General features: G+C 58.1%; 1 protein-coding gene across 1 annotated transcript in view; it reads right to left on the bottom strand.

Annotated features, from left to right (window-relative positions):
* Nucleotides 1-8,691: 8,691 nt before the first annotated feature.
* Nucleotides 8,692-26,668, bottom strand: part of LOC119098581 (Na(+)/H(+) exchanger beta) — a gene marked incomplete at its 5' end in the record, with an annotated part of 33,337 nt that continues 15,360 nt past the window's right edge. Inside the window, 11 exons of the mRNA XM_037221547.1 lie at nucleotides 8,692-9,746; nucleotides 15,873-16,041; nucleotides 17,955-18,102; nucleotides 18,697-18,875; nucleotides 19,527-19,709; nucleotides 20,269-20,424; nucleotides 20,762-20,970; nucleotides 21,791-21,912; nucleotides 22,330-22,507; nucleotides 23,039-23,227; nucleotides 25,652-25,782. Coding sequence (XP_037077442.1) covers nucleotides 9,466-9,746; nucleotides 15,873-16,041; nucleotides 17,955-18,102; nucleotides 18,697-18,875; nucleotides 19,527-19,709; nucleotides 20,269-20,424; nucleotides 20,762-20,970; nucleotides 21,791-21,912; nucleotides 22,330-22,507; nucleotides 23,039-23,227; nucleotides 25,652-25,782 — 1,945 coding nt within the window. The remainder of the gene's footprint in view (nucleotides 9,747-15,872; nucleotides 16,042-17,954; nucleotides 18,103-18,696; nucleotides 18,876-19,526; nucleotides 19,710-20,268; nucleotides 20,425-20,761; nucleotides 20,971-21,790; nucleotides 21,913-22,329; nucleotides 22,508-23,038; nucleotides 23,228-25,651; nucleotides 25,783-26,668) is intronic.

Raw genomic sequence — 26,668 nt, 5'->3', positions numbered from 1 at the left:
CGCAGTGCATCTCACGCAGCGCAGTGGCTGCTTGACATTGCTAAACTCACAAGCTTGATTATCTCTTTCCAGTCAGTGCCCACAGAGCCGATGCCAAATTTTCTGAAAGTTATCGGTCCGTGCATTGCCCCATTGTTGGCCCCCGCGCCCCTGTGTGTTACGATGGTGCCCCCGCACCCCTGTGTGTTACGATGGTGTAGCGCAGGTAATATGAGGAATGTACATTGCATTGATCATTTACGAGAACCCGTCATTAAACACATGACCTCTCACCCAGTTCTTTGTTAGTCGAGTGTCATGATGGCCTTACGAGCTCGTACGCCTTATAAAGAATTGGTGGCCCCGTCCCTGGTTGTAAGCCAAGCCCCCCCCCCCCCCCCGTTATAAGGACCACTGACCCATACAGGACGGCAGAGGAAAGCACCGGTAAAAGTGTTGTGTGAAAACGTACCCCCGGCGAGAACAATAGTCAGAACAACCACTGCATCTGCACTTCGTCCCAAAAATTTAGGAAGCAAACTACTGAGCACAGGTTCCCATTTGTGGCATGTTTTTCACGGATACAAGCACGTGACACAGCGTACTGCAGACATCATCAGCCGACCCGATGCTGGTAACCAGGACGACGTGGTCTATAGCTGCACAACCCTCTTCTGGATACCCCGCGTGTACTGACCCTGCACTTGATGCTAGCGTCTTAGGGTGGAGCAAGGCTGTGGACTTCTATTCTCTGTTCTTTTGCGCTGTTTTTTATTTACCTTTGTGAAGCTCAGTCCTCGTGTTCTCAGACAGCGGCCTAAAACTTTCAGATCGCTATTCTCCACTCAGGTTCCGATGACTTGTGAGGCGATCAATCATTAGGACGCCCACAGCACTCCAAAACATGGGAGTTATTACCAAACCGATTGAGAATCGGCCGTGCTTGTATTGGAGAATAGAGACCCCGGGCGCTGCCGTCGTTTTGGTTTTGCATAGTCACTGGTTGAAAATGAACTACGTTTGTTCTACTCTTGTTGTTATACAACTTACGGGGAATTCGCACCTTATCCCTATCTTTTTAACAAAGCAATATATTTTTGGCGCAAGACGTTGGTTGGGACACCCTCAAAACATGCATGAAAACATGCATGACAAAACATGCCACGGTGCGTATGGTTTTCCGGTTCATTTATTTACGTCCACCACCGCTCAAGTGACGGGACCCAGGATGCCAAGCCACGAATGGAAACAAACCTATTTGTATTGGTGGCGCGCGGCCTTGCCAGATGCCCATCTTGTTGACAACGCACTGGTCTGTCAGTCAGGTGTCTGCCGCCATACAAGCACAGGTTTGATTCATCGCGTATCATATGACGTCACGGCAAGATAACACTATCGATAACGTGACGGTTGGTGATTACGCTGACAGGGACCCATGGACAGATTTTCTGAATCAGACGACGACGGCGTATCGTTCATGGTCACTGTCATGCTCAAGCTCTGTTTGTCGCCTTCTCGGTGCACCGTTTTTGCGGTTTTATAACATTAATGTTACGGCAGAGCTCCTACCGAAAGAGTGCTGCGTCAGTTAGATACGCCATTACTTCTGCTTTAAAAGCTTGTAAAGACTTCATTTATACGCCACATTACTTTACAGCGAAAACTTACACACGACGTGAATTATGCACGATAAAATTCTGCTTCAAAAACTTATGCACCTCCTTACATCTACTGCAAAAACTTCTACGCCTTTACTTATACGCCACATACCTCAACTGAAAAACTCACACACGACAGTGGTAATGTACTGATCTGTCACTCAGCTGTCTGCCGCCATACAATCACAGGTTTGATTCATCACGATATCCTATGATGTCACAGCAAGATAATAATCAATGAACCGACCCCACAAGTATTACACGACAAAACGTATGCTGCAAAAACATGTACCAGTCATTACTCCTATAGCAGACTTGGCCACAAATCTTTGTTGCAGCACTTATGTCGCGTATCAGTCTTTGTAGTGGAAGAATTACCGTGTGTAGGCAATGGCAGTATAGGTTTTTGCATTAGAGGTAATGACGGGCATAAGTTTTTGAAGTAATAGTTTTGTTGTTTGGCACCAAGGCCGCGTATAATTATTTTCAGTAGGAGAATGACTATATGTCTTGCAGTACAAGTAATGGCGAGTTTACAGTTTTGAAGTACAAGTTTTGTCGTGTAGCACTGATGTTGTGCATAAGTTTTGTCGTGTAGCACTCATGTCGCTTTTAATTTTTTACGGTAGAAGTAATATCGTGTAAAAGGAGTATTGATATGTAAATAAATAAATATCTTATGAAATTTTGACATTAAACGCATTTATGGGCAGTGACTGCCATATATCTACGTACTACAGCACATATATGGAGTGGAATTTGAAAAGAGGGTAATGTGACGGGGGCAGGTGCCCAGAATTTCGCTATTGCTGTGCTATCATCTCCTTAAGTGTTGGATAACGGGCAGATCCATAATGGGGGGGGGGGAGGGGGAGGTAAAGTGGGCAGAGAATAATACCCCGTCCGCCCTAATGCATCTCCAAGACTATTTCCGAGCTGAGGTATTGGCCCAGAACTCTCTGGCTGGCATAAATTGCAAAACTTGCCAGAGACCGCCCCATTTTACAGGAAGATCTGCTATCTTGAACTGAAATGGCGCGCGATGTATGCAAGCATCCCATGGTTCTTCACTCATTACCCACATAAGGGCAGGCCAACCCTTCATCCACCCTGCCAACGCTTCCCCCAAGGCTACAGGATGTGCAATCGAACTTCTCAATGCGCGTCCCAGGGTGCTTTGAACCCCCCTGGCCGGCCGTATCTCATTTCCACCCCAGGTTGTTGTGGTTCTTGTATGAAGATATTATGTTCTTGTATGAAGATATATGAAGATATTTATGCCTATACCAGCCAGCCAAGGCCAGCGTCTTCACGCCATAGCGTTGGTGCAATCTGACTGGTCTTATGATGACGTCATAGTATTGCTACCCAGAATGCAGCAATGCGGTGGTTTAGAATCATGGAACTGCTTGCACGCGTCCTGGATATAAGAAAATTCGTATGTTCTGAAACCGATGGCTGGAAATACCCAACTGGTGAGGTTACGCAGATCGAGTCACGCGGTTCAACCTCCAGTTGCTGTTGTGTAAAATGGAAATCGGCGTGAATTATGCATCGTTGACGATCGTGCTGTGATGCGCGTTCCCATATCCTTCATCGAATGTCGCCACCGCATTCCTTCTTGTTTTCAGACGCGTTGGCAGGCCCAGAACGCGACCGTCCGTCACCATCGCACTGTCTAGCTCAGCTCTGAAGGACTTAGATCATTTGTTGTTATGCAGAGGTGGGGTGATAGATAACTGCGAAGCCGCTAGAGTCACGCTCGCTCTACATCACCGCCTATCGCATGACAGGCGCCACAGCAGAAGCTCGCGACAAGGGCCGAAGGAAAACAGTCCTTGGCGTGTGGAGCAGTGCTCACCTGGGGTTCGCCGCGCTGGTGCAGAGCCGCGGCGGTTAGGCTGCTCCGCCACCGGGCCTGGCCTTCAGCCTCCGCCCGTCCAGACTCCCGCAGACCGCTGCACCGTCCAGTCCCCGCCCGTCCAGACTCTCGCAGACCGCTGCACCGTCCAGTCCCCGCCCGTCCAGACTCGCGCAGACCGCTGCACCGTCCAGCCTCCGCCCGTCCAGACTCTCGCAGACCGCTGCACACCGTCCAGTCTCCGTCCGTCCAGACTCCCGCAGACCGCTGCACACCGTCCAGTCTCCGCCCGTCCAGACTCCCGCAGACCGCTGCAACCGTCCAGCCTCCGCCCGTCCAGACTCTCACAAACTGTGGTACCGTCCAGCCTCCGCCCGTCCAGACTCCCCCAGACCGCTGTACTGGCCAGATGGCTGACCGACGGCAGACGGGCTGCCGCTCTGACCACAGCCGGGAGCGTAATTTCACGTGGGGGAGGGGGGGGGGGGCTGTGATCTACCCAGCTAGCCGCCGCGCACGTGAGGGACGTAATCTCACGTCAGGGGGCCAGGACCTACCAAGCTAGCCGCCGCGCACGTGAGGGACGTAATCCCACGTCAGGGGGTCCCGCGGTCAACCCAACTGGCCGCCGCGCACGTGAGGGACGTAATCTCACGTGAGGGGGGAGGGGCCGTGATTTACCCAGCTAGCCGCCGCGCACGTGAGGGACGTAATCTCACGTGAGGGGGCCCCGTGATCTACCCAGCTGGCCGCCGCGCACGTGAGGGACGAAATCTCACGTGAGGGACCCCGTGATCTACCCAGCTGGCCGCCGCGCACATGAGGGACGCAGACGTCGAGCACGCACCCAGGGGAGAGAGCGGCAGCCCGACGTCGAGGCGCGGGGAACGCTCGCAGAACGTCGGACGTCGGGACAATCAGACGTGCTGACCGTGTCCGTCGCCGGCGGCCCGGCTGGCAGCGCCTGCGGTGCCATTCCACGGTCAGATTTCTCCGGAGCTCCGCGTCTGTTGGGCCATTCACAGAGTCCACGCGCGGCTTTGCTGACACGCGTGGGCCAGATTGGCTCAGCTCACGCAAGCTGTTCCACTGATCTAGAGCCGGACGATCATAAAATTACGGCAATTTGAATCATGCCATGAATTATTGGCATTCGAACAGGGTCATGACGGAAACCGCAGGCCTGTTTTATGACACGGTGGGCAATAAAACATTACAACTGGTCGGCGTGGCTGAAACAGGAGCTCTTAAAACGCGTATCGCATGCATGGATTGAGCATCGTGTCGTGCTGGTGTGCATGAATGAGACCAAGATAAACAGACAGAGGCGCAAGAAGTGGGATAAGACGTGAAATGTTCCGTTTTGCCATTCAGTTAGGCTTCTTTTATTATTAAGTGCCCATTTGCAGGAGACACTCACGAGACAAGGATTATAACTCGGGGCAATTCAGTCCAGCTTGACGGTCAAGTAGCGCCAAAACAATAGCGCAAGTAGCGCCAAAACAATAGCGCAAATAGCGCCAAAACAATAGCGCTCAGACATTCCTTCACTGCGCGAAACAGAGCCAGTGAAGTGAAGGTCTCTCAGCTCTCTGCGAGGAAAGTCTAACACCCCTGGTGTGGTCGGAGCCTGGATGCGGCGTCCGCCATCTTTTTCGTCGCATGCATTCCGGGGGGACGCGACCGACCGCCCGCCGTCCGCTGCCGCTGGGTGAAAGCTCCATCTTCAGATCCATGATAACGTGCGGCTAGGCCAGCTGCAGCCTCCCGAAGCAGCGCGGCGCCCATCCGCTGCCAGCAGTCCGTTGATGTTGCCGCTGCTGGCGAAGCCTCCATTAATAACCTGCAGCTGCAAGATGTCAGGGGCGTGACATACCACCGCGGGTTGGCGCAAGCTCTTGTAAGCTGCCCCGGCCACCAGGCCCGCCCAGCGGAGGATTTTGGCTGGAGGCTGGGAACCAGACGTTGTTTTGAAACGCTTCGCCGAAGCGATCCGGGCATTTTCTCGCCGTTTTCAACAATAACATTCAGTACAATATTAACAGTTGCAACAATATTACAACAATACCGACAGTTCGCAACCTGCCAGTTGTGTTTGTGTTATCGACTCGTGTGACCTGCGATTGTGTATTGTCTTGATGAGCCTTATCTGTTGTATGTTACTGTTGTTCAACATGAGATTTCTTGGTCACTTCCGTTTCCAACATTCGAGATGTATTTCAGACAAATGCGTAGTTATTTTGATGGGCCATGGCATTACGAACACCGACTGTCTTCGTCACAAACATATGCGCGGTTTCCAAATCGTGGTTCCTGGTTCTCACTGGCTCTTCACGATAATAACCACCAAACCCGGTTCCGGAATCCCAGCGGTCCTTTCGCAACCATCAGACCTTGGCTCCTAGCTCTCATCGATGGTTCTCGCGAACGCCCGACACTGGTTCCCGGCTCCCTTTGTTTTTTTCCACAAACACTGCAGAGCCTGCACTCTGGTTTCCATTGGTTCCTTGACAGTTGCAGCAGCATAAAAACAATTGGTGGATAACCCCTTGTTTCCCTCCTACAAATTTCACTCTGTGCACAACTTGATTTTCCGAAAATCAGTTATGACCTTCCATGGGGACTTAAAGTAAAAGGCAAAAGCTACCCAGCAGCTACCTAATATTCTGCAACAGATACTTTACTGCTAAATCTGCTCAAGCTCAACGTGAGGATAGACATTAGCACATGACACCAATGACAAGCAAAATGCTTGTGCATTTCGGTTTCCTTTATATCATAATACACCGGGTCTTGACGCTTGCTGGGTCCTTCGCACAGTCCCAGGTTGTTGCTGTATCTCTGGCCGTATTTCAGGCTAAATCTAGGTTCTTGTTAAATGCCTCAGAGCAATTGCATGCGGAGGTTTGGCTCTTGCTAAATCTCAGTGCATATCACGGACTGTTGTTGTCTTGATGAGGGATATACGACGCACTCGGCAGCTGAGACTAAATAGCGGCGCCCCCCCCCCCCCCTTTGCTAAACAGGTGCACACCTAGCTGATCCACTAGACCCTACTGCTTACAAAACATTGTGATTGGCATTCGTTGATTGGGACTTTGGACGCTGTAATGGAAGTGGCACGCATGCAAACTGCGAGCTCCCAAAAAGTTTGGAACAGAGCTTCGATATCAAGGAAAGCAAAGTGCATAATAGACGAGATGATATGCATAGTACAGTATGTTATATAAAGGGCATAATAGACGATAGACGTTTGGTTGATATCAACGGGTTCTTTAGTGCGCTATTGGTGCCCACTGCGCTCCGGTGTTCCCAGACGCACATACCTACTTCAAAACTTGAACAAACACTTATTGAAAAGAACGAACCTGGTTATTTGGAGTTGATAAGACTGATTAACTCTCTCACTATAAAAACGGGTAGATAATGTACCGCGCGCCGTTATTTCCAGGTGCTTAGAATTATCGAGCTTCCCACACCATGGGGTTCGGATTAGCGGTCATATGTCAAACGCCGCAAGGTCACAGCTTTCGTCACATTTCACGACAGAGCAGGTGCATGTAAGAAAACACGCTCTGGATGGGCGGGTCATTCGTCAATACATCACCACCTCACCACACGACTCGTTCTCACGACAGACACCATCTCTCATCATCTACGTGTGATAGCATCAGATCAGTTTTAAGCCAGGCGTCATCTCGTTCCGCTAGATATCGCCATCACGACCTGCGCTGATGAGGCTGGCCGGACGGGCTGCGCCACTGATGCTGGCTGGGCCGCCTGCGCCACTGAGGCTGGCCGGGCCGGCTGCGCCACTGAGGCTGGCCGGGTCGGCTGCGCCACTGAGGCTGGCTGGACAGCTGGGCCGCTGAATCGGGCCGGGCCGGCCGCGCCGCTGAGGCCTGGCCGCCGCCCGCCAGATCCTCAGCTGCAGCGCCAGGCAGGACGAACGGTCTCATTGTCTCCCTCGAGATCCGGAGGAGGACAGCGGTTTGCAAACCGGGCCGCGGCAGAGCTCAGTCGACTGCTGTCGTGCATCAGTTGGAGGCCGCACCGGCGTCCCACTCACCCCGAGGAGGCATATGACAGATAACATGGGGAGCCGGGGGGAATGCTCCTCCGTGAAAATATGACGTTTTTGACGGTGCGTGTCGTTATTTCTCCGTAATGTGCGTGCACCCTGCCACGCGCATGTTCGGTTGGCTTGTCTGGCGGCGGTTCCGACCGCACCCCTCCAACGTCACCACGTCAGCAGGAAGGCGGCTGCCTGGGGAGCGGCTCCCGGCGGCGCCCAGCCGTACACAGTCGGCGCCCGTGTGGCTCCACCTACCCTGCACTCAACACTTTCTGCCGACTTTCTCCGAGTCATCCGAAGGACAGCAGAGCCTGCCCAGAAACCGTCTTCATCCGTTAGAAGCGGACAATTCTGATTACACCATGGTATATTTGCATGTGCTATATTTTTATCGGGTTGCACTTTTCTCGCCTGCCGTCGCAACAAGCACCCATCCAATCAGCCCACTCGGAAGAAAGGCTGCAGCACGCACACGCAGCACACGATAACAAGACGGAGCACACAACGCACCAAATGCAAATGCCCTCGGTCAGTGGCAAGCAAGACTGTATCGCGCGCACACCACGGTAACACCAGTACAAAGACACCAACAAACCGGCGGAGACCGCTACACCGCCGCCTCGGCCGCCGAGCCTACACATCAGCCGACAGTCGGACTCGTCGTCACGTGCCGCACGTGACGTCACGCACACGCGACGCTTGTGGCACACGAGCGACTTGTGCCTTGTGAGCGGCGCATCAACAGATGGTACAAAATGGCGATCCTGCGCGGCCGGCCACCAGACGGCAACACGGGACGACCCGAGCCGAGGGGCAACGGCAACGGCCCGTGGGGCAACGGCAACACCCGACCCGTGCTCAGCCGACAGAGTCCGCCACTAACAGCTAAATCGTAACAAAAGTACATTGTTGAGAGCATCGCCAGCCACGGAGGAGATGCAGCCATGGTGCACCGCCAGAGGACGACGTGAATAAACGGAGGCAGCCGCTGCGCAGCCCCAGACCGACGGCCCAAAGTCGCGGGCGCGGCGACCAGGCGCCGTTGGTTGTCCCGGGCGCAGCGGCCGGACCGGCCGGTGCTTGGCGCCGCGGCCCGCCGCCTCGGGCATAGCGGTGAGCCCCGTGCGTCCCGCACGCACGCCGCCGCGGCCGTCGGGACCTGGTAAGCAGCCCTGGCCGACGCGGGCGGCGCACGGGCAGCACAAGGCACCGCGGCACCCCCGCCGGGACGGAGTGATAGGTGCTTCAGGCGACCGCGAGGAGGTCGGGCGCAGCGGGGGATCGTGGCCAAGCTCGATCATGACAGGGCGTACTGAACAGCGGGCGGTATGAGTGGCAGGCAGGGACACGACGGAAGTCGAGGTCATGTGCCAAAGAAACGAATTATGTCGCGCGAAATCAGCAGCATGGGATCCCAAAGAACACATCCTGGACGACGTTCATCAATAGGCGAGAATACAAGCGTGCGAAAACCAGGATCACCTCCAAAACCGGACCAGGCAGAGTGCACACAAAATCAGCCATTCAATGCGCAGGTTGGAGAGTAATAAAAGTGAAGCCGAGGACCTTCCGTAAGCAGTCCCAGAACGTGTCATCACAGAACTAGCGATCGGGTCGTGTCCGACCGAACCTCCAGAGACATCCCCTCCGACTGGTAACCCAGCCAGGGGCACGTGGTCGGCCGACCTCCTACGCTTCCCGTCCTCCGTCTGCTCTGACCAGCGACCGCGCACCTCTTCCTGCCGTTGCGGTACTGAGCGTGCCACCCTCTTACCCACACCGCACGTCCAGACCGGAGCGCGTCGGATGGCGTGTCGGGAGAGACGGGACGGCCGCCACACGCCGTCGGCAGCGACACGCGGCGCCGCGGGGTCGGCGGCGGCGGCGCGACCCTACACCCGGCTTTCCTCGTTGTTGTCGTCGGCGCCGGAGGAGCGGGGCCGAGCGCGCGGCTGCGGCTGCGGCGCCAGGCGCGGCAGCAGCTCGCGATCCTCGGTTCTCAGCGACTCCTCCGAGATGGGGCCCAGTGCCGCCTCGTCGGCCCCCAGCGCCGGCGAGCCTGACGACGGCGCCGACACGTAGCGCTGGCGCTGGCGCTCGAGCGCGCGCCGCCGCTGCGCCATCACCAGGTCGGCCACGCCCGGCATGTGCAGATGCGCCTCGCGCCCGCCGCCTGGGAGGCACAGCCGGCCGCACCGCCCGGTTAGTGGTCTGTGGGCCCGGCCGTCGCAGTCGCCGGCGGCGCCGGCCCGGCCAGGGCTCAGCGCAGAGCACAGATTGGACGGCCGGTGTTCAAACGGCTGAGACGAGGGGGGGGGGGGGGCAGGTAGCCTTAAGCTGACTGGCCGGGCTTCAAACGTCGCTGGCGAATGCGTCAGCGCTCGACACATGGACTGCTGAGAGCGGTTACGGCGTCTCTACACAGTGAGTAGTTTCTGCCACTACACCCTGCACGTTACAGCAACCCGTTCGTTCCTTGTCAACAGCTACAGACAGCGGCGCATATACACAAGGTCAGTAGTTCCTGGAATACAACGTCAGTCATCACGTGCAATATGACGCTACAGCACCAGGGCGGCGCCACTGTGTTCCGGCTCGCCGGCCGAGCGCCCAAAGATCTGTTTTCACGATTAATATGTTGCATTCCAGGCGTCACATCGATGACAGACGTAAGTCACGCCAAAGGAATATATCTCGAAGCGCGCTAAGAGCCGGAACACCATGGCGCCGCCCTTGGTCCAGCCAGTGCAGCCGAGCGAACGGCGGCGGCTGACCGACGCCACGACAGAACCCGACCACCACCGACCGACACCCCTCATGTGAGCGTATGTACACGTGCGGCCACACGAGGTGCGAACACACTCATGTCTCGTGGTTAGACATGGCACATCGTAGCGTGAAGTGCTGAAAACGGTCACAACACAGCGCTGGAGATAGTGCATGCTGAAATGTTAAACAGGGTGGACATGACAGCACGTGCCTGTAATTTGGAACACTTGCGATCAGTTCACGCTTCGGACGAGGCAAACGTGGTTAACAGAGCTGTGTAAGGAACGGTGATAACCAAAGGTCAGATGCTGGTATCATTCGGAATATGGGGTAAAAGAAAACAGGCTTTCACGTATCGGCAGAGGGATGGCACAGTTGGATGACCTTTTGGTCGCCGCTTATTTGAGGCAAGATCGTCGCCCGCATTTCGTGCGACGGATCAACCGGATGCACCATGTTCGCTTCATCGGCCCACCCATGAACAATTCCCAAATCCTGTGCCTGTATGACGGAAGCAGAAAAAGGTCCTAGTCATCCCACCACGTTGTGCATTACACATGCACGCCACACCTCCCACCACCACCAAGCGGAGTGCCGAACACAGCCGGGGAAGGGGGATGTCATGCGAAAGGACCACTGACACTGGGCCGAAGGATGACGCTCAAAACTCAGAGTTACCCGATCCCCTTCCCACGCTCCGCTTCATTCCGTAACAGCGTCGCGCTGAAGAACTTTTATAACATACTGGAATAGTTGGGTCAGAATTTCAATTACCTCACTTTAGCCTCATCGTAAAAATTGCACACTGGAGACGCTCTTCGAGCTAGATATTCGTCAACACTTAGTGGTGATTGCAATGTCAAGCATGTCCTTCGATCAAGTCTCCATCGAAGCTTATTCCGTCTTAAAGCTTCGTCAAAACCCGACACACGATCCAGGAGACTAGCACCAAAATCAAGCGTGGCAATGATAGGATTTCAACAGCCAAGCCCGCATTAGCTTACGAGGCAGGCCGACTGCGGCCCTGAAACAGTCCGACGGCCGCAGCGTGTCTCCTGAACGGCACAGCTCGGAGCGCATGCGCCGCCGGCACCGGAGCGAGGGTCTCCTCGCCGTCAGCCTCGTTAATGATCCAGCCTCGACCAACCGACAGCGGGCAGCGTCCATCGGTCGGCGGCCAGTGCCAGCGGACGTCACACACGCGGTCCAGGGCCCGACACCACCCCAGGCGCAGGCACCCGCCACCAAGAAGGCGGTGATGAGGCGTGCGGGGCGGCCACGGGGCCCGGCAGTCGGCCACTGTCGCCGCCGGCGGTGCGGTGCACGGCGTCACTCCCGTTGACGGCGCAGTCCCACCCTGCGGGACGTCCGGAGGCGGCACTGGCGGCGCGGTCCCACCCTGCGGGAAGTCTGGAGGCGGCGGCGGCGGCCGGGGTGGCGGCGGAGGCGGTGGCGGAGGCGGCGGCGGCGGCGGCGGTGGTGACGGCTGACGCCCGCCCGCGGCTGCCGGGTCGAGCGAATGCAGACGGAAGAGCGAGGCCCGGCGCACACCGCTCGCGGCCCGAGAGACGCCGTGGCGCGTGCACTACCGGCGGGCCGGACGGTCAGGCGGCGCCGCGGACCGCCGCGGCAGGGAACACAACGGCACGGCACGGCACGCTGGGGGGCAGGCGAGCGGACCACCAGCAGACGGCGAGGCATCAACCAAACCATCGCTCAGAGAAAGAGGGAGAGAGAGAGCGCGCGCGTGCCAGGGAGAGAGAGAGAGGGGGGGGAAGAGAGAGAGGGAGAGAGAGAGAGGGGAAAAGAGAGGGAGAGAGAGAGGGGAAAAGAGAGGGAGAGAGAGAGAGAGAGAGAGAGAGAGAGAGAGAGAGAGAGAGAGCGAGAGAGCGAGAGAGCGAGAGAGCGAGAGAGCGAGAGAGCGAGAGAGCGAGAGAGCGAGAGAGCGAGAGAGCGAGAGAGCGAGAGAGCGAGAGAGCGAGAGAGCGAGAGAGCGAGAGAGCGAGAGAGCGAGAGAGCGAGAGAGCGAGAGAGCGAGAGAGCGAGAGAGCGAGAGAGCGAGAGAGCGAGAGAGCGAGAGAGCGAGAGAGCGAGAGAGCGAGAGAGCGAGAGAGCGAGAGAGCGAGAGAGCGAGAGAGCGAGCGAGAGCGAGAGCGAGAGCGAGAGCGAGAGCGAGAGCGAGAGCGAGAGCGAGAGCGAGAGCGAGAGCGAGAGCGAGAGCGAGAGCGAGAGCGAGAGCGAGAGCGAGAGCGAGAGCGAGAGCGAGAGCGAGAGCGAGAGCGAGAGCGAGAGCGAGAGCGAGAGCGAGAGCGAGAGCGAGAGAGAGAGAGAGAGAGAGAGAGAGAGAGAGAGAGAGAGAGAGAGAGAGAGAGAGAGAGAGAGAGAGAGAGAGAGAGAGAGAGAGAGAGAGAGAAGAGGAGAGAGAGAGAGAGAGAGAGAGAGAGAGAGAGAGAGAGAGAGAGAGAGAGAGAGAGAGAGAGAGAGAGAGAGAGAGAGAGAGAGAGAGAGAGAGAAGAGAGAGAGAGAGAGAGAGAGAGAGAGAGAGAGAGAGAGAGAGAGAGAGAGAGAGAGAGAGAGAGAGAGAGAGAGAGAGAGAGAGAGAGAGAGAGAGAGAGAAGAGAGAGAGAGAGAGAGAGAGAGAGAGAGAGAGAGAGAGAGAGAGAGAGAGAGAGAGAGAGAGAGAGAGAGAGAGAGAGAGAGAGAGAGGGACAAGGGACAAAGGTCGCCGCTTTCTGGCGCGCGTCAACGCTGTTGTCTCATAGCACTCAAACGCATTGTGGGACAGTTGAAGGCTGCGGTTCTGAAAGCGAAGGTATCGGGCGGCAAAATGCAGTCTTACGGGTGCCAACAGTCGCAAAATGGCACCAGTTGGCTTGCTGAGGGCTGGGATGGCTAGACGGAGGGAAGCGTCAGGGAAGTGATCCCATCCGAGTACATGGACACGTGATACTTGGATATGAGGGGAAGAGCTTTATCCCACATGACTGCTGGGGGTGGTGGGCAACGGACTTGCTATACCAAACGAATTGCACCCCCTTGGAGGCGAAAACGAGGAAGACGTAAACCAACATATCAAACGGTTCCACCGTTGCACGACAAACGGCGTCATCAAAACGCGAGCAAGCTTCTGGAGGAATGCCGCGGGGCAGAGCCCAGCTGTGATGCGAAGGAGCAGGACAAAATCTGAGCGGTCCGGTGCGCCCTCCAGGAGAGCGGTCCCGCGCAGACGGGCACAGGCGGAGCCGGGAGAGCTTTACGCACGCGTGCGAACATGCAGTTTATCACTCTGCTTTATCGCTCGCAGGCAGCTGTTCGGGAGGCGAGCAGGCAGCATTCAGCCCCGACCGCAGACGCGCCGCTCCCTGGACACACTCGCTGAACAGCCACGGCGTGTTACGCTGGACCGCGCCACATCCCCCCGGCCTGGGGATCAGCCATAGCGACGGCGCAGCGCACCGCACAGCGGCCGCGGCGCCGGCGGCCGGCAGCGGCACCAGCGCCGCCTGCCGGCCGCCGGCGGCACCGCCACCAGGTGGGGCGGGCGTCGCCGGCGGAGCGCGACACACTGGACGGTCAGGTCACCACGGTAGGCGTCCCTTGGCACAGCACGAGTCAGACCATCAGCACACGCTTTCTCTGCATACCGGGGCGTGAAGACCTAAGGCCGTGGACGGGGACCCTCAAAAGAGGGGTTTTCATGGAAGTGTCCATTTCTGACTCAGACAACTAATGCTAATGTATACACACACGAGCCTACCTAAAAGCGCGACACTATTATATATGCTACAAGCTGATTACAACAAACTATGCAGAGCTTATGTAGCCTCACTGTGCCTCACACATAGCTACACCTTAAACACAGTAAGAATCATCTGAAAATCACAAGCAGTATCCAGGCACCATCTAAGTTTAAGGAAACAAAATGCACTACCATGCCTAGCCATGAACCATCCCAAAAAATCAAAATATTCCACGAAACAACCCAAAAACCGGCTGTGACCACAAAACGTGAAATGGGACGATCACACGCTATCTATAAAGATCACATCATGTAAATACCATCACGTGATTGTACGCAATAAGCCTCACAAATGATATCACGCGCAATCCAGAAGATTGCACGCAATAAGCCTCGAAAATACATCGATCATAATCCATGTTGGTTTAGAGTATGTTGATAGCCTCTACAGTTTACAGCAAAACGTACTTAATAGCACACATTTGAGTAGGCTCTAGTTTAAGCCCGTTCAAGAGATAGCATGTAAATAATATAAAAAAACACCGGAAACACATTTCTACAGGCCAGCTCGCCGACTATACGATAATAATGCATTTGAATAGCCTCTTAAGTGTCGGTCTTGAAAATGAATACAACACAGCACACACAGACAGCGCTGTGGCACCAAACCTAAACCCCTCGTCCAGAACTAAAAACTAAGCCCCAGAACGGAGAAATAATTATAGCAGAACCCAACACCCGCTAGCTTACCACGCACCAGAGCCCACGCATCGCACGGGAAAGAAAACAACACGGACGAAGGGGCAATGAGACACGGCCAACGTCGCTCCTAGGATAGGACAGATCACTGCCGTCACTGCTGCTCCTCTTGTAGCGATGGCGATGACAATTGCGGTGCTGACGACGGCGGCGAGTGGTGCTGCAGCTCCTGCTGCGGCACCTGCGACTCCTGCTCCGCCTGCCGCGGCAGCTGCTCCTGCTCCGGCTGCTGCTCCGGCTGCTGCGGCGGCAGGCCGGTCAGCCAGCCGCTGGCGCGCCGCCCCAGGCAATAGCGACACAGCTGGCGCGGCACGGGCCGCTCCACCACCACGCCCAGCAGCCGGACGGCGCACGGCCGGCAGAGCGCCCGCCGCGAGCCGTCCAGCGGGCGACGGCCGCGCGCCAGCGAGCGCTGCGACGAACGCGCCGACGAGCACACGGACGAGCGGCTGGTTGAGTGCACCGAGCTGACGCCGTTGCGCTCCGGCACCGCGTCCAGGTCGAGGCTGCGCTGCGCCGGCAGCAGCGGCCGGCGCGGCGGCGCCGGCGCCGGCCCAGACAGGCGGCGGTGGAGCGCCTGGTGCGCCGGCGGCGGCGGCCGCCGCGGCGGCACACCGCGCCGCAGGAACCCGACGCCGGGTGAGTCGTAGGCGGGCGGGGGCGGCCCGGACGGCGGCGGCACGGACGGCGGCGGCACGGATGGCGGCGGCACGGACGGCGGCGGCGCGGCCGGCTCGGCGGCGGCTGGGGCCTGGTCGGCCGCCGCCGGCGGGCCACCATCGGCCGGGGCCACCATCACACTGAAAGCAGGCGGCATCTCCGGCGCGGTGGCGGCGGCGGCCGAGCCGGCGTCGGCCGGCGCATCGCCGTCCCCGCTGGAGATGTTCGTGCTGGAAAAGATGACGGGCATGGTGGCGGGCCAGGCGAGCCGGGCGTGGCGCGCGGCGCCGCTGCGGCGCCGCCGGCCGGCGCACACGCTGAACGAGCGGGGCCGGACCGGCGTCGCCGCCGGCGGACGGCACCACGATCTACCTGAGACGGTGCGTCGCAGCTCGCGGTCCTTGCTCTGGTCCGCCTGCTTGGCGGCCACCACCTGTGCCAGCTGGCTGAAGCGTTGCGCGTTGGCGCGGCGCCGCCGCAGGTGCGTCTCCATCTCCTGGTCCTCCTCGTCGATCAGGTTCGGGTTGTAGCGGAAGTGCAGCTGCGGGCGGGGCATGGGGAGGGGGCGGGGTCAGAGGAGCGCACCGCGGCGGCGTCGGTGCGAGTCGTTACGGGGTGGGGCGGCCAGCTCGCGGCGGCTGGAGCGGCCGACACACGACTTCGACGTCGCGGACATCGCGACCGGCCGCCACGGGAAAATACACCCGATGGAATAATCGTTGGCACTGTTGTCCTTGTCACTGGCGCTATTCCTCAGATAACGTTTCGGATGATACATATGCACCTGTCGCTCTGGGTTCGTAGGTTCTGATACAGCCAGGGGGTGTTCGATGTATGGCCATGTATGTATCACACCCTCGAAGGCACTCGGCGCCCTCGAGCTCTGAACCCACGACCTCGTGATTCGAAGACCGAGACTGTCACCGCTTTAGTACTTACGGATGAATTGCAGACCACTCGATGAGAAGTGGTCCAACTTGATACTGTACTGGCTAGTCTCTGTGCCTCACCACAAGGTCGTGGGTTCAAATCTCGGAGTCGTCGCATGCTTTCCAGGCCGCTATACATGCATGACTATACGCTGTACGTCTCACGGTCCTGAACAAGACTGACGGCACTTCACACATGAAGACGGCCTGAGAGGTGACCAGCCGAAACGTTCCGTGGGTAATGGCGCCACCGGCGACGGCAACGGTCCAAAAAATCACTCCATCCGTACAAACAAGCCCGAAGCACTCATTAATACACATCAAGAAATACATTTTCGCTGGCACCACGCTGCGTCTAGAGACGGCACTGGACGAGAGTGCTGGCGGCACGTGCTGACAGCAGAGGAGGCTGCGGCTCGAGGCTATGGGAAGGCACAACAGGAGCAGCCGCGCCGCCCTATCGACTGAGACAGCCAAGCGGAGCAGGCGCGAGGTGTAGAATGGCCAGCTCTTGCGTTCTCGGTCGGAAGGAGAGAATGAGACACCACAGATCTTGCATGACACCACGAAGCATCGCTACCGCTCGATATAATTTTGTTCCGCGAAAATATTGAAAGCATGCGTGACGCAAGAACTTTGCGTCCACAGGGTTTAGCTTCACCAGACTCATCCCCAAAAATGAGAGAACGTCTGCCATCATGGCGGGATGATGCTTTCTCCACCTTTTGCGACGAAATCGATACTATTCACATTCCATAAAGAAAAGTTCTCTGGACCCCTCCAGATCCGCAGGCATCATACAAACTTCTGCCGATCTTCTTCAGGGAGGTATTCAGGAGCACAGGCCATGATGCACAGGAGATGTAAACACATTATCAGGAAGAGTTATGAATAGAGAATGTACAAAATCCCAACACCCAGTGTGGTACGCGCTCCAAAGACGACAACTCCGATCGGTACATGCATTTTTGTCGGGGCGACGACGTCCTCGTATGCCCAGTAAAGCAAATGTTGAGTTGAGTGGAACACGTTCGCCTGCACCAGCCAACCGGCACGCAGGCGGGCCTCCAGCCGCATGGTCCGCAGACGGTACGAGGTGCACCTGGACCCGCAAGAACAAGCAAAGGTGGCTGCAGCCTCGAGGAGTAGCCCGAACTGTGCAACGACCACAGAAAGCCAGATGTATCACATGACATTGAACGCTGCCGTGCACTCGCCGCCGTGTCCTGACCGTGTGTTTCCCAGGGCGCGGCGCCCTTCCGTTTACCTTCATCCGCCTCTGCAGCAAAGCACACGGGTCCTGTTGTTAGGGTCAGCATCTCCACGCCCGCCATCTCCGCTGGCACCCCTTAGCAGCCCCCGCCAGGCCCAGCCGCACGACAAAACCCCGCACCTGGCGGGACCCGTCCCGGCGCCGTGACTGCAACACTTCCAGCGACGTTCCCCACCGGCGCCCGCCCCGCTCCCCCGCGTCTTCCCCCCCCCCTACTACTGCCACTCCCAGCAGCGGTGCGGCCGGCCGCACCTTGTTGTAGGGGATGTTCCTGAAGGCCTTGCGCAGCATCGCGCCGTCGTGCGGGTATGTCCGGTAGTTGTCCTCGGGGTTGAAGGAGGGCGTGGTGGGCGAGGTGGGCTCGGTGATGGAGCCGAGCGCGGTGCCGCCCTCCGAGTCCCTGGCGGAGGAGCCGGTGCCGGCGCCGTCAGACGGCTCCGACGGCAGCGGCCCACGCACACCGCCCAGCCAGGCACACGGCCCTGGCAGAGGCAACACAGCCCGACAATGGGCCGCCTCCCGAGCGTAGGCGGCCATCCAGAGTCCGACTGGCGACAAGGCGGGCTGCTCGCACAGCAGCTCGATTGTCGGCAGCCTGCCATCGGGGTCATGGCACCGTGTCGTTGTACGAGCAACGGAGCAGCGCAGCTGACCAACTCCGGCTGCCATGCGGACGAGTTGCGGGCACACAGCCGCGGCGGAGCACGGCACGACGGCGAGGAAAACACAGGCATTCAGGGAAACACGGCGACGCTAGCACCGCTGTGTGGCGTCCCACATGGGGTGGACACTTTTCTGCAACAGAGGACTGTATCCTGTGACGCAAGAGCCAGTTGACGCGACACCCACTGGGGTCGCGTGGCGTAACACCCAGGTGGGGGCACATGGCGTAACACCCGTGTGGGTCGCATGGCGTGACACTCACGGGGACGCGGCAAAGTCATGCGGACCGCCTCGCGCCAGACGCATTTGGGCCACATGGCACGACACTTACGCGGTACGCGGCGTGACTGACGTGGATGAGAAGCGCCGCGTGAACCGGTCGCGCAGTGAGCCGACCCTGCTGAGCGGGTGCGGGAAGCCTCGCAGCGAGTCCCGTCGCATCGACTCGCGCAGCACCTTGGAGCGCCGCTTCAGGTGCAGCAGATCCTCCTCCGGCAGGAAGAAGTCCGCCTGTCCACACGTCACGCGGCGTGAATGGGCCACACGGGGACTGGCGTGAGCGGTAGCTGACGGTGTGAACAGGGGGCCCAAGATGTGGACAGGGCACTGACATTGTGAACAGGTGCTGGCGGTGGGAACAGGGATTGGCGGTGTGGACAGGCGGCTGACGGTGTCAACAAAAGTGTCAGCAGACGGCTGACGCATGAACAGGGGGCTGACGGAACAGACAGGGAGCTGACGGTGTGAACGGCGGCTGATGGTGTGGACAGGGGGTTGACGGTGGGAACAGATGCTGTTGGTGAGGACAGGGGGCTGACGGTGTGAACTGCTGCTGACGGTGTCGACAGCTGCTGACGTATGAATAGGGGGCTGACGGTGTGAACAGGGAGCTGACGGTGTGACCAGGGGGCTGACGGTGTGGACCAGCTGCAGTACACTGGCGGTCGTCGGCCCCACCGCCGTCCGCCGTAAGCACCCCTCATCGCTGAGGTCACAGAGCAAGAACAGCCCTCCTAACCGCGCGCACCAGTAGCGTCCACAAACCCTATTGACCGGTTTGCTTGAGCGCGCCCGGCGACGGCGTCCGACACGTCGTCGCCCGACGCCGGCGGGGGCTGCTCTGCTGCTCTTCACTCCCCGCCGGGAGCGACGCCCACGCACCTCGTGCTGCACGATGTCCGCCATGCCGCCCTTCTCCGTCTCGACGGCGGCGGCCGGGCCGTACAGGTTGGCGAAGTGTTCGTCTAGCACCAGCTTGTCGTAGAGCCGCGCCAGTGATGAGTCGAGCGAGTCGCTGATGAGCAGCGGCTTCAGGTACTTCTCGTCGAACCACTCCAGCCGTTCCTGGTGACGGCGGGTGACACTTGGTCAGAGGTCAGAGGCCGGGTCAGCGCTCGGCCAGAGGTCACCGGCTGGTCAGCGCCAGGTCAGAGGTTCAGAGGTGACAGGCCAGGTCAGCGGCCGGTGGCGGCCGCTCGCCAAGTGAGGCGCCCGCAAACGGGGAGGTCGTAAGGGGAGGTCAAGCAACAGATCTGCGCCGGCGAGGTGGCGGGACGGGTGGCGGCCAGAGGCCCGCCTGTGACGACGCCCGCGGATGCGTCTCGGGGGAGGGAGGGGGGGGGGGGGGGAGAGCGACCGCAAAGACCCCACGAGCCGTGCGAGCCAACACGGACGTCCATGCATTGCTGAGTAGCTCAGGGAAGTCAAACACGTCATCCGACCACCAGAACAATTCGGCGACGGTCCCGCACGGATGAACCACGCTCGGCACCCGACCGCAGGACGTCCCCAGAGCGTCCTGGCAGGGGACGCCCAGGGCACTGGGGGCGTCTGGGGCCCGTCCGCATGACAGGAGGCGGGCCTCCTGCCATGCGGGCCACTGCCGGCCGGCGGCGCAGCGCACCTTGAAGAAGTTGGAGCCGCGGTAGCCGATGATCTCTTCGACGCCGGCCGTGATGTGGTCGACGGTGGTGGCGGCGATCTCCTCGGTCAACGTCGGGTCCTCAGTCTCCTCCAGCTTGATGTTGAACAGGCCCACCAGCAGCTTGATGGTCGAGCCCTGCGGAGGCGCGGCACGACCTCAGCACCGGAAGCATCAGAGCTACGACGCTCTACCAGTGGCCGGAGGCGCGGCGCGATCTCAGCACCGGAAGCATCTGAGCTACAACGCTCTACCAGTGACAGACAAGTCGAATGCAAGTGAGACTTGTTGACTGCGGGCATTTTGGACGAGCCAGCACTAATTCACGGTCGTCCCGTGTCGCATACAGTCACTGTGGCTCAGCGCTTACCAGCCTTCGTCGCAGCCGGTGCAGTTCGTCAGCACAACAAAGAACACAAAGCCGCGAGCTAGGAGAGCGCGGCCCGAGGAGACACCCGGCAGCAGCTCCACGCACCTGTACGAACACGGTGAACAGGACGATGAAGAGCGTGGTGGTGACGAAGATGCGGACGGTGGTTTCGTCGATGGCCGAGCCACGCAGCATGACCACCAGCGAGAAGCCGACGGCGCCCCGCAAGCCTCCGTACGCCATGATGAACTGCTCCTTCCGACCGATGCGCCTCAGCCGGCGGAAGTTGGCCAGCCAGCTGAGCAAGTACACACCTAGGGGTGGGCGGCAGTGCTCAATGACAGCCGCGGGGCGGGCCGCAGCGGCCCCGCGGACTGGACTGGCCGGGTCAGTTACAGGCTTGCGGGATGCGCAGAAGCATAACATTAACTATCCCCAACAATGGTGTGGGAGAGATCCCAAAGATGCGACTTGTTTAAAACGAATATCCGGGACTTTTGCTTTAGCTTGCGCTTTTGTTTGATTCTGCCGTTGATTATCCTCTAAATTTGGATGTAACCAACGTGTGAATTCAGTCATGCAAAGCTGACAGCTGAAGGCATATTACTATTGATGGTGTAAATGATAAGACTGAAAATGCATTCACAGCTGAAATCCTGGCTCCGATATGTCGCACATCCCTAATCTGCTATGCCAAACCAGGGATGTCCCTGTCATCCAACTGATTTAAGTCCCCCACAGCTGAAAGCTGAGCTCGTCGTATGAGGTCGGGCTCAGTTCGTCGGTTCATTTGCAGACATGCCGTTCATTGCCTCGGTCGACATCGGCTTCCAGGGCAGCTTCATAACGGAAGGTTGTCTGCCTGGTGTGAAACACTACCGCAGGCGGGACCAAACACAGCCCGAGATAATGCCCAGTGAGTCGCATGCTCCTAACCCCACGCGCTCCGTTCCCTATTGACGAGCCGTACTATACTCCACGCCCATTTCGTGAGTTTTCACTGGGCCACAAGTCCACACGGGTGAAGGGGCGGGTCGAAGCCGGCTATGACGGTGCCGTTCGGTGGGCCGCAGACCGCCAGCAGGGTGGCGAGCGGTGGCTGGACGGCTGGCTGCATGCTGCTGGCGGACCTACCGATGAACCGCACCACCAGGCACAGCACCAGCGTCCACAGCGAGAAGCCAGTGTGCCAGTGGTGATCCTTGCTGACCAGCACCATCCCCAGGAACATGAAGATGATGGTGTCGCTGGTGGAGCTGCCGGCGGAGAGTCGAAGCAGCGCTCAGACCAGGCGAGGCCGGGCCGCCGCACAGGCAGCAGGCCGGGGACCGTTGCTGAGCTCGACTAAACCTCCTCTCCTCCGCGCTCCGGTGGCCACGTTTCCGCAGTGACGTCACGAACGAGGTGCGGCGCCGCGAAACAACAGTAAGATGGTGCCGCACACGATCAGTGTCTGCCTCCTGACAGTGGGGTTGATTTTGGGCGGGCTCAGTGATTTTGTAACTTTTAAACTCTTCTATTATTCACAGCTTTTTTAAAACAAGTCTCATGTAACAGCGCTTGGGATATCAAGCACCCGGAGATACGTAGAAGGAAAGCAGGACGCCTTGGTTTATTGAAACCACAAACACTCGGGTGAGGTTACTATTTGTGTGAGAAGCCACCGGCCTCACCTGGCCATGGTAACGAAGTACTTGATGGTGATGTAGGAGTTTTTGGAGATGTTCTTCATGGCGTAGTGCGCCTGCACCACTCCACAGCCGACGGTGGCGATGATGCCGGAGAAGTGGACCAGCTCGGCTGACAGGTAGGCCAGGTACGCCATGGCCAGCAGCGAGAGCGGCTCCACCACTGTCGGCCAGCGCGCGGCGGAGCGTCAGGCGGCGCCACCGGCACACGAGCACACCCCAGCGGCCTCGCAGGCGGCACTGATGCGCGCCACGACAGAGCTCGTCGCCATCGGATCGTCTTGTTCCCGCCGCATTAGTGTTATCCGTGCCGCGCGACACAACATGGCAGGAGTGGCATACGTTTAAGGCCGTTTGTTCGGCGCCGTGGACAAAGCCACATTGCCACATGCACTTCATGCCACATGCACTTCATGCCACATTTACCTCCCCTGTATTCCCCTGATACCTAGGTGGTCGCCAACAGCTAAAGCTGTTCTCTTCGATGACGCAAATGTCTTCCCAGCACTCAGCTGAGCGTAAGCGCTTCGTCCGACATCATGCAACGTGCAGAGCGACGCGGGTGCGTCTCGGCCAGACAGAAACCCCAGCGCAGGCTCGGTTTCCACTCCACTGATCCGTGGCCGCGGGACCGACGCCAGCCAGCGCGTGCGTCGGCCGTGGGGCCGAGGCCGGGCCGTCGGGCGGCGCTCACCCCTGACGTCGGGAGTGTACTTGGTGATGACGGCCGTGAGCACGCCGAAGATGATGCCGATGGCCAGGCCGCCCAGCGACACGCAGAAGAAGGCGGCCACGGCCAGCAGGATCTGGTCGTAGGCGATGTCCTCGCCCTCCATGCCCGTGAAGGCCACCATGGCGTTGTAGAGAACCACCGTGACGGCGTCTGCGGCAAGGAACGGTCGCACACCAGCTCGTTAGCCCCGCGCTCTCTGCATGGGGTCTGGCGGTCACAAACGCAAGACTGGTATTCGAGCGCTCTCTACACGGATGCCTGGGCTAACATCAGACCACACGCCTGACCAAACTGACGCTGCTCAACGGATGGGCTTTCACGGTCGGAGCGCGAGGGTCGCTGCTGATCAGGAGGATCGCGGACAGCATGTGCTCCATGATAAATACCTCAGGCGCTCTGAGCGTGGCAGTACGTAACTATCTGCAACGGTGCATGACCCGAAACGCAACATAGTGCATGATCCGTAAAAGTGCATGATCTGTAACGATGCATGATCCGTAAAAAAATGCCCGCAACTAAGAAATCGAGGCAGACCCGTAAAGAGCTAGGATGAAAGCATGCGATGTTCCACGCGCCTGGATCGCACTCCAACATTTTGAGCGCAACATTTTGAGTCATGCTCGAGCCGACCCAACCAAATCCCTGTCGCGACGTCCTGTACGCGACCCAGCCGCCAACGATACAGAGGACGTCGGCCGATCGGCCACACAGAAAGCCACCGACCGGAGAAAGCACCATCCGACGGGGCACGGCAGATAGCAGGCGTCTGGCAGCCGGGGATGGGCCCGGGACCGGCTCGCAATAGCATCCTGCACGACACTATCCTGCACGTGCCAACGCACAGCACTGCGGCTCCAGAGCCGCGTCCATTGCCAACAGCGCCACAGTAATGTCTGGTACAGGCAATCTTCGCCAAGTTAACATCCAGTCAGCAAAAAACCGTCTCCATCTTAAAATAATGAAGTTGAAAATGATAAGACGTATAGTAACATAAATAAATAAATAATATAAAACAAATCCTAAAAAATCATCACAATAAATACGTTCTAAATAATTGAAATAACCTACCATAATTCTAATCTGCCGTCCAAAGCCACAAAGGCCTGAGCGTCACTAGGTAAGATACCACTTAGCCTTTTTGTCTTCGGACGCCAGTAATGCTACCTGTAGATAATGCACCGTTTTTACAACATCGCTATTCGCTTTTTAAGGGCAGGGGATTCGCCTGTTTTTTTTTTCAAGGAAAGCCACGCACATCGTCGCACAGCATTTTGAGAAGTGTCAGCGATTGCAGAGGTAATATTAGCCCTCAGGGGTCATGACGCAGTCGGGGTTCGAACCCAGGTTGCGAACCCAGGCCCTCGCGTGGTAGCCAAAGACGCCAACCACTCGGCCCTTACGCCCCATCTTCGCTTTGCCACGTGCTTGTTTCCTGGACTGCCCGTCAAACCACACCTAAATCAAATCATCGTAATCGGAAACGCTTCAAAAGCGGTCACTCGCCGATACGCAGCACCACGGGACGGGGATACAGGACTGACCGGCCGAGAAGCCGGGCTAGAGCCCCCCCCCCCCCCCCGCAGGAGGCGAGAGGACGGCGGTACGAGCGCCGACATCCACCCTCCCCGACCACTGACAGTTCAGCAGACTCTCCCCGACCACTGACAGTTCAGCAGACTCTCCCCGACCACTGACAGTTCAGCAGGACTCTCCCCGACCACTGACAGTCCAGCAGACTCTCCCCGACCACTGACAGTTCAGCAGACTCTCCCCGACACTGACAGTTCAGCAGACTGTCCCCCGACCACTGACAGTCAGCAGACTCTCCCCGACCACTGACAGTTTCAGCAGAATCTCCCCGACCACTGCCAGTTCAGCAGGACTCTCCCCGACGACCACTGACAGTTCCAGCCGACTCTCCCCGGACCACTGCCAGATTCAGCAGACCTCTCCCCCGACCACCTGAACAGTTCAGCAGGACTCTCCCCGACCACTGACAGTTCAGCAGACTCTCCCCGACCACTGACAGTTCAGCCGGACTCTCCCCGACCACTGACCGTTCAGCAGACTCTCACCGAACGTTGACCGTCGGAAGACTCTCCCCGAACATTGACCGTTCAGCGGACTCTCCCCGACCACCGGCCGTTCAGCAGACTCTCCCTGACGATTGACCGTTCAGGAGACTCTCCCCGAACATTGACCGTTCGGCAGACTCTCCTCGAACATTGACCGTTCAGCAGACTCTCCCCGACGACTGACCGTTCAGGAGACTCTCCCCGAACATTGACCGTTCGGCAGACTCTCCCCAGCCACTGACCGTTCGGCAGACTCTCCCCGAACATTGACCATTCAGCAAAGTCCCCGCGAACACTGACCGTTCAGCACTCTCCCCGACGATTGGCCGTTCAGGAGACTCTCCCCGAACATTGGCCGTTCGGCAGACTCTCCCCGAACATTGACCGTTCAGCAAAGTCCCCGCGAACACTGACCGTTCAGCACTCTCCTCGACGACTGACCGTTCAGGAGACTCTCCCCAACCACTGACCGTTCAGCAGACTCTCCCCGAACACTGACCGTTTAGCAGACTCTCCCCGAACACGAGGAAGTAGAGGTCCTTGTTGACGCCGACCTCCTGGAAGATGGCCAGCACGGCCACAGGATCCACCGCCACGATCAGCGACGAGAAGGTCAGCATCTGCACCAAACTGCGGCACAGAGACACGGTGTCAGCATCTGCACCGAACTGCGGCACAGAGACCTGGTGTCAGCGTCTGCACCGAACTGGGTCGCCGAGAAAAGGCGTCATCCGACGGAATGTACTGAACTATATATAATCATCTTGAAGCAGCACGGTTAAGTACGTGGTCGACTGGAAAATGCACGCAAAAAGGTGAAGCAGTTGCGCAAACCACAAGAGCAGAGAAATTATATTTTAGCCGCAAGTCTAAACAGCATTGCGCGAGTCAGGCAATACATGATATCCTGTAGATACGGCCAGTCTCCAATCTGTAGTGTTGTGAATGTCACTGCGCAGCCGAAGAGGCAGATCTGCCTCGAACCCCAACCCCGATCGGGACCCGTTTGCCGTGACTGTCAAAGCCGGGAATCTACTAAACGACGGCGACGCACCAACGGAGCGGTCAGGTGCGAACCTGATGTCACGTGACGCCCCTGATCCGCGTCTGGTCAGTTCACTGGTCCAATGAATCACACGGCACATCCGCCAGCAGGAGGCGTAACAGGCCACAACGGCCTGATCATCGCCGATACAACGTGTGAGCTGGCATTGGTGTGTCCGCCAGACCGCGCCTCAAGACGGCGAAAGAAAGCATAAGTTTTACCTGATAAGGGCTTTAAGAGTTCTTGTGTCAGGTTCTTGACCTTCCATATACCAGGAGGGACTCGTTAAACAATGTTAAAATGCAAGCTTTAATTATATTGACACTACTCGACGTTTCAAGCTGTTCTCATGATCAGGAGCAGGTGACTCGGTGATCACAAACAGAGCTTGAAACGCCGAGCGGTCAATGCAACCAATGATTGCACTATAAAGTCGTTTCGTCAGGACCCCACCACACACTGAAGGCCGTC

This window comes from Pollicipes pollicipes, unplaced genomic scaffold (genome assembly GCF_011947565.3).
Source record: "Pollicipes pollicipes isolate AB1234 unplaced genomic scaffold, Ppol_2.1 Scaffold_4740;HRSCAF=5597_pilon_pilon_pilon, whole genome shotgun sequence".
Taxonomy (NCBI): domain Eukaryota; kingdom Metazoa; phylum Arthropoda; class Thecostraca; order Pollicipedomorpha; family Pollicipedidae; genus Pollicipes; species Pollicipes pollicipes.
This window is presented reverse-complemented; position numbering and strand designations above follow the sequence as displayed.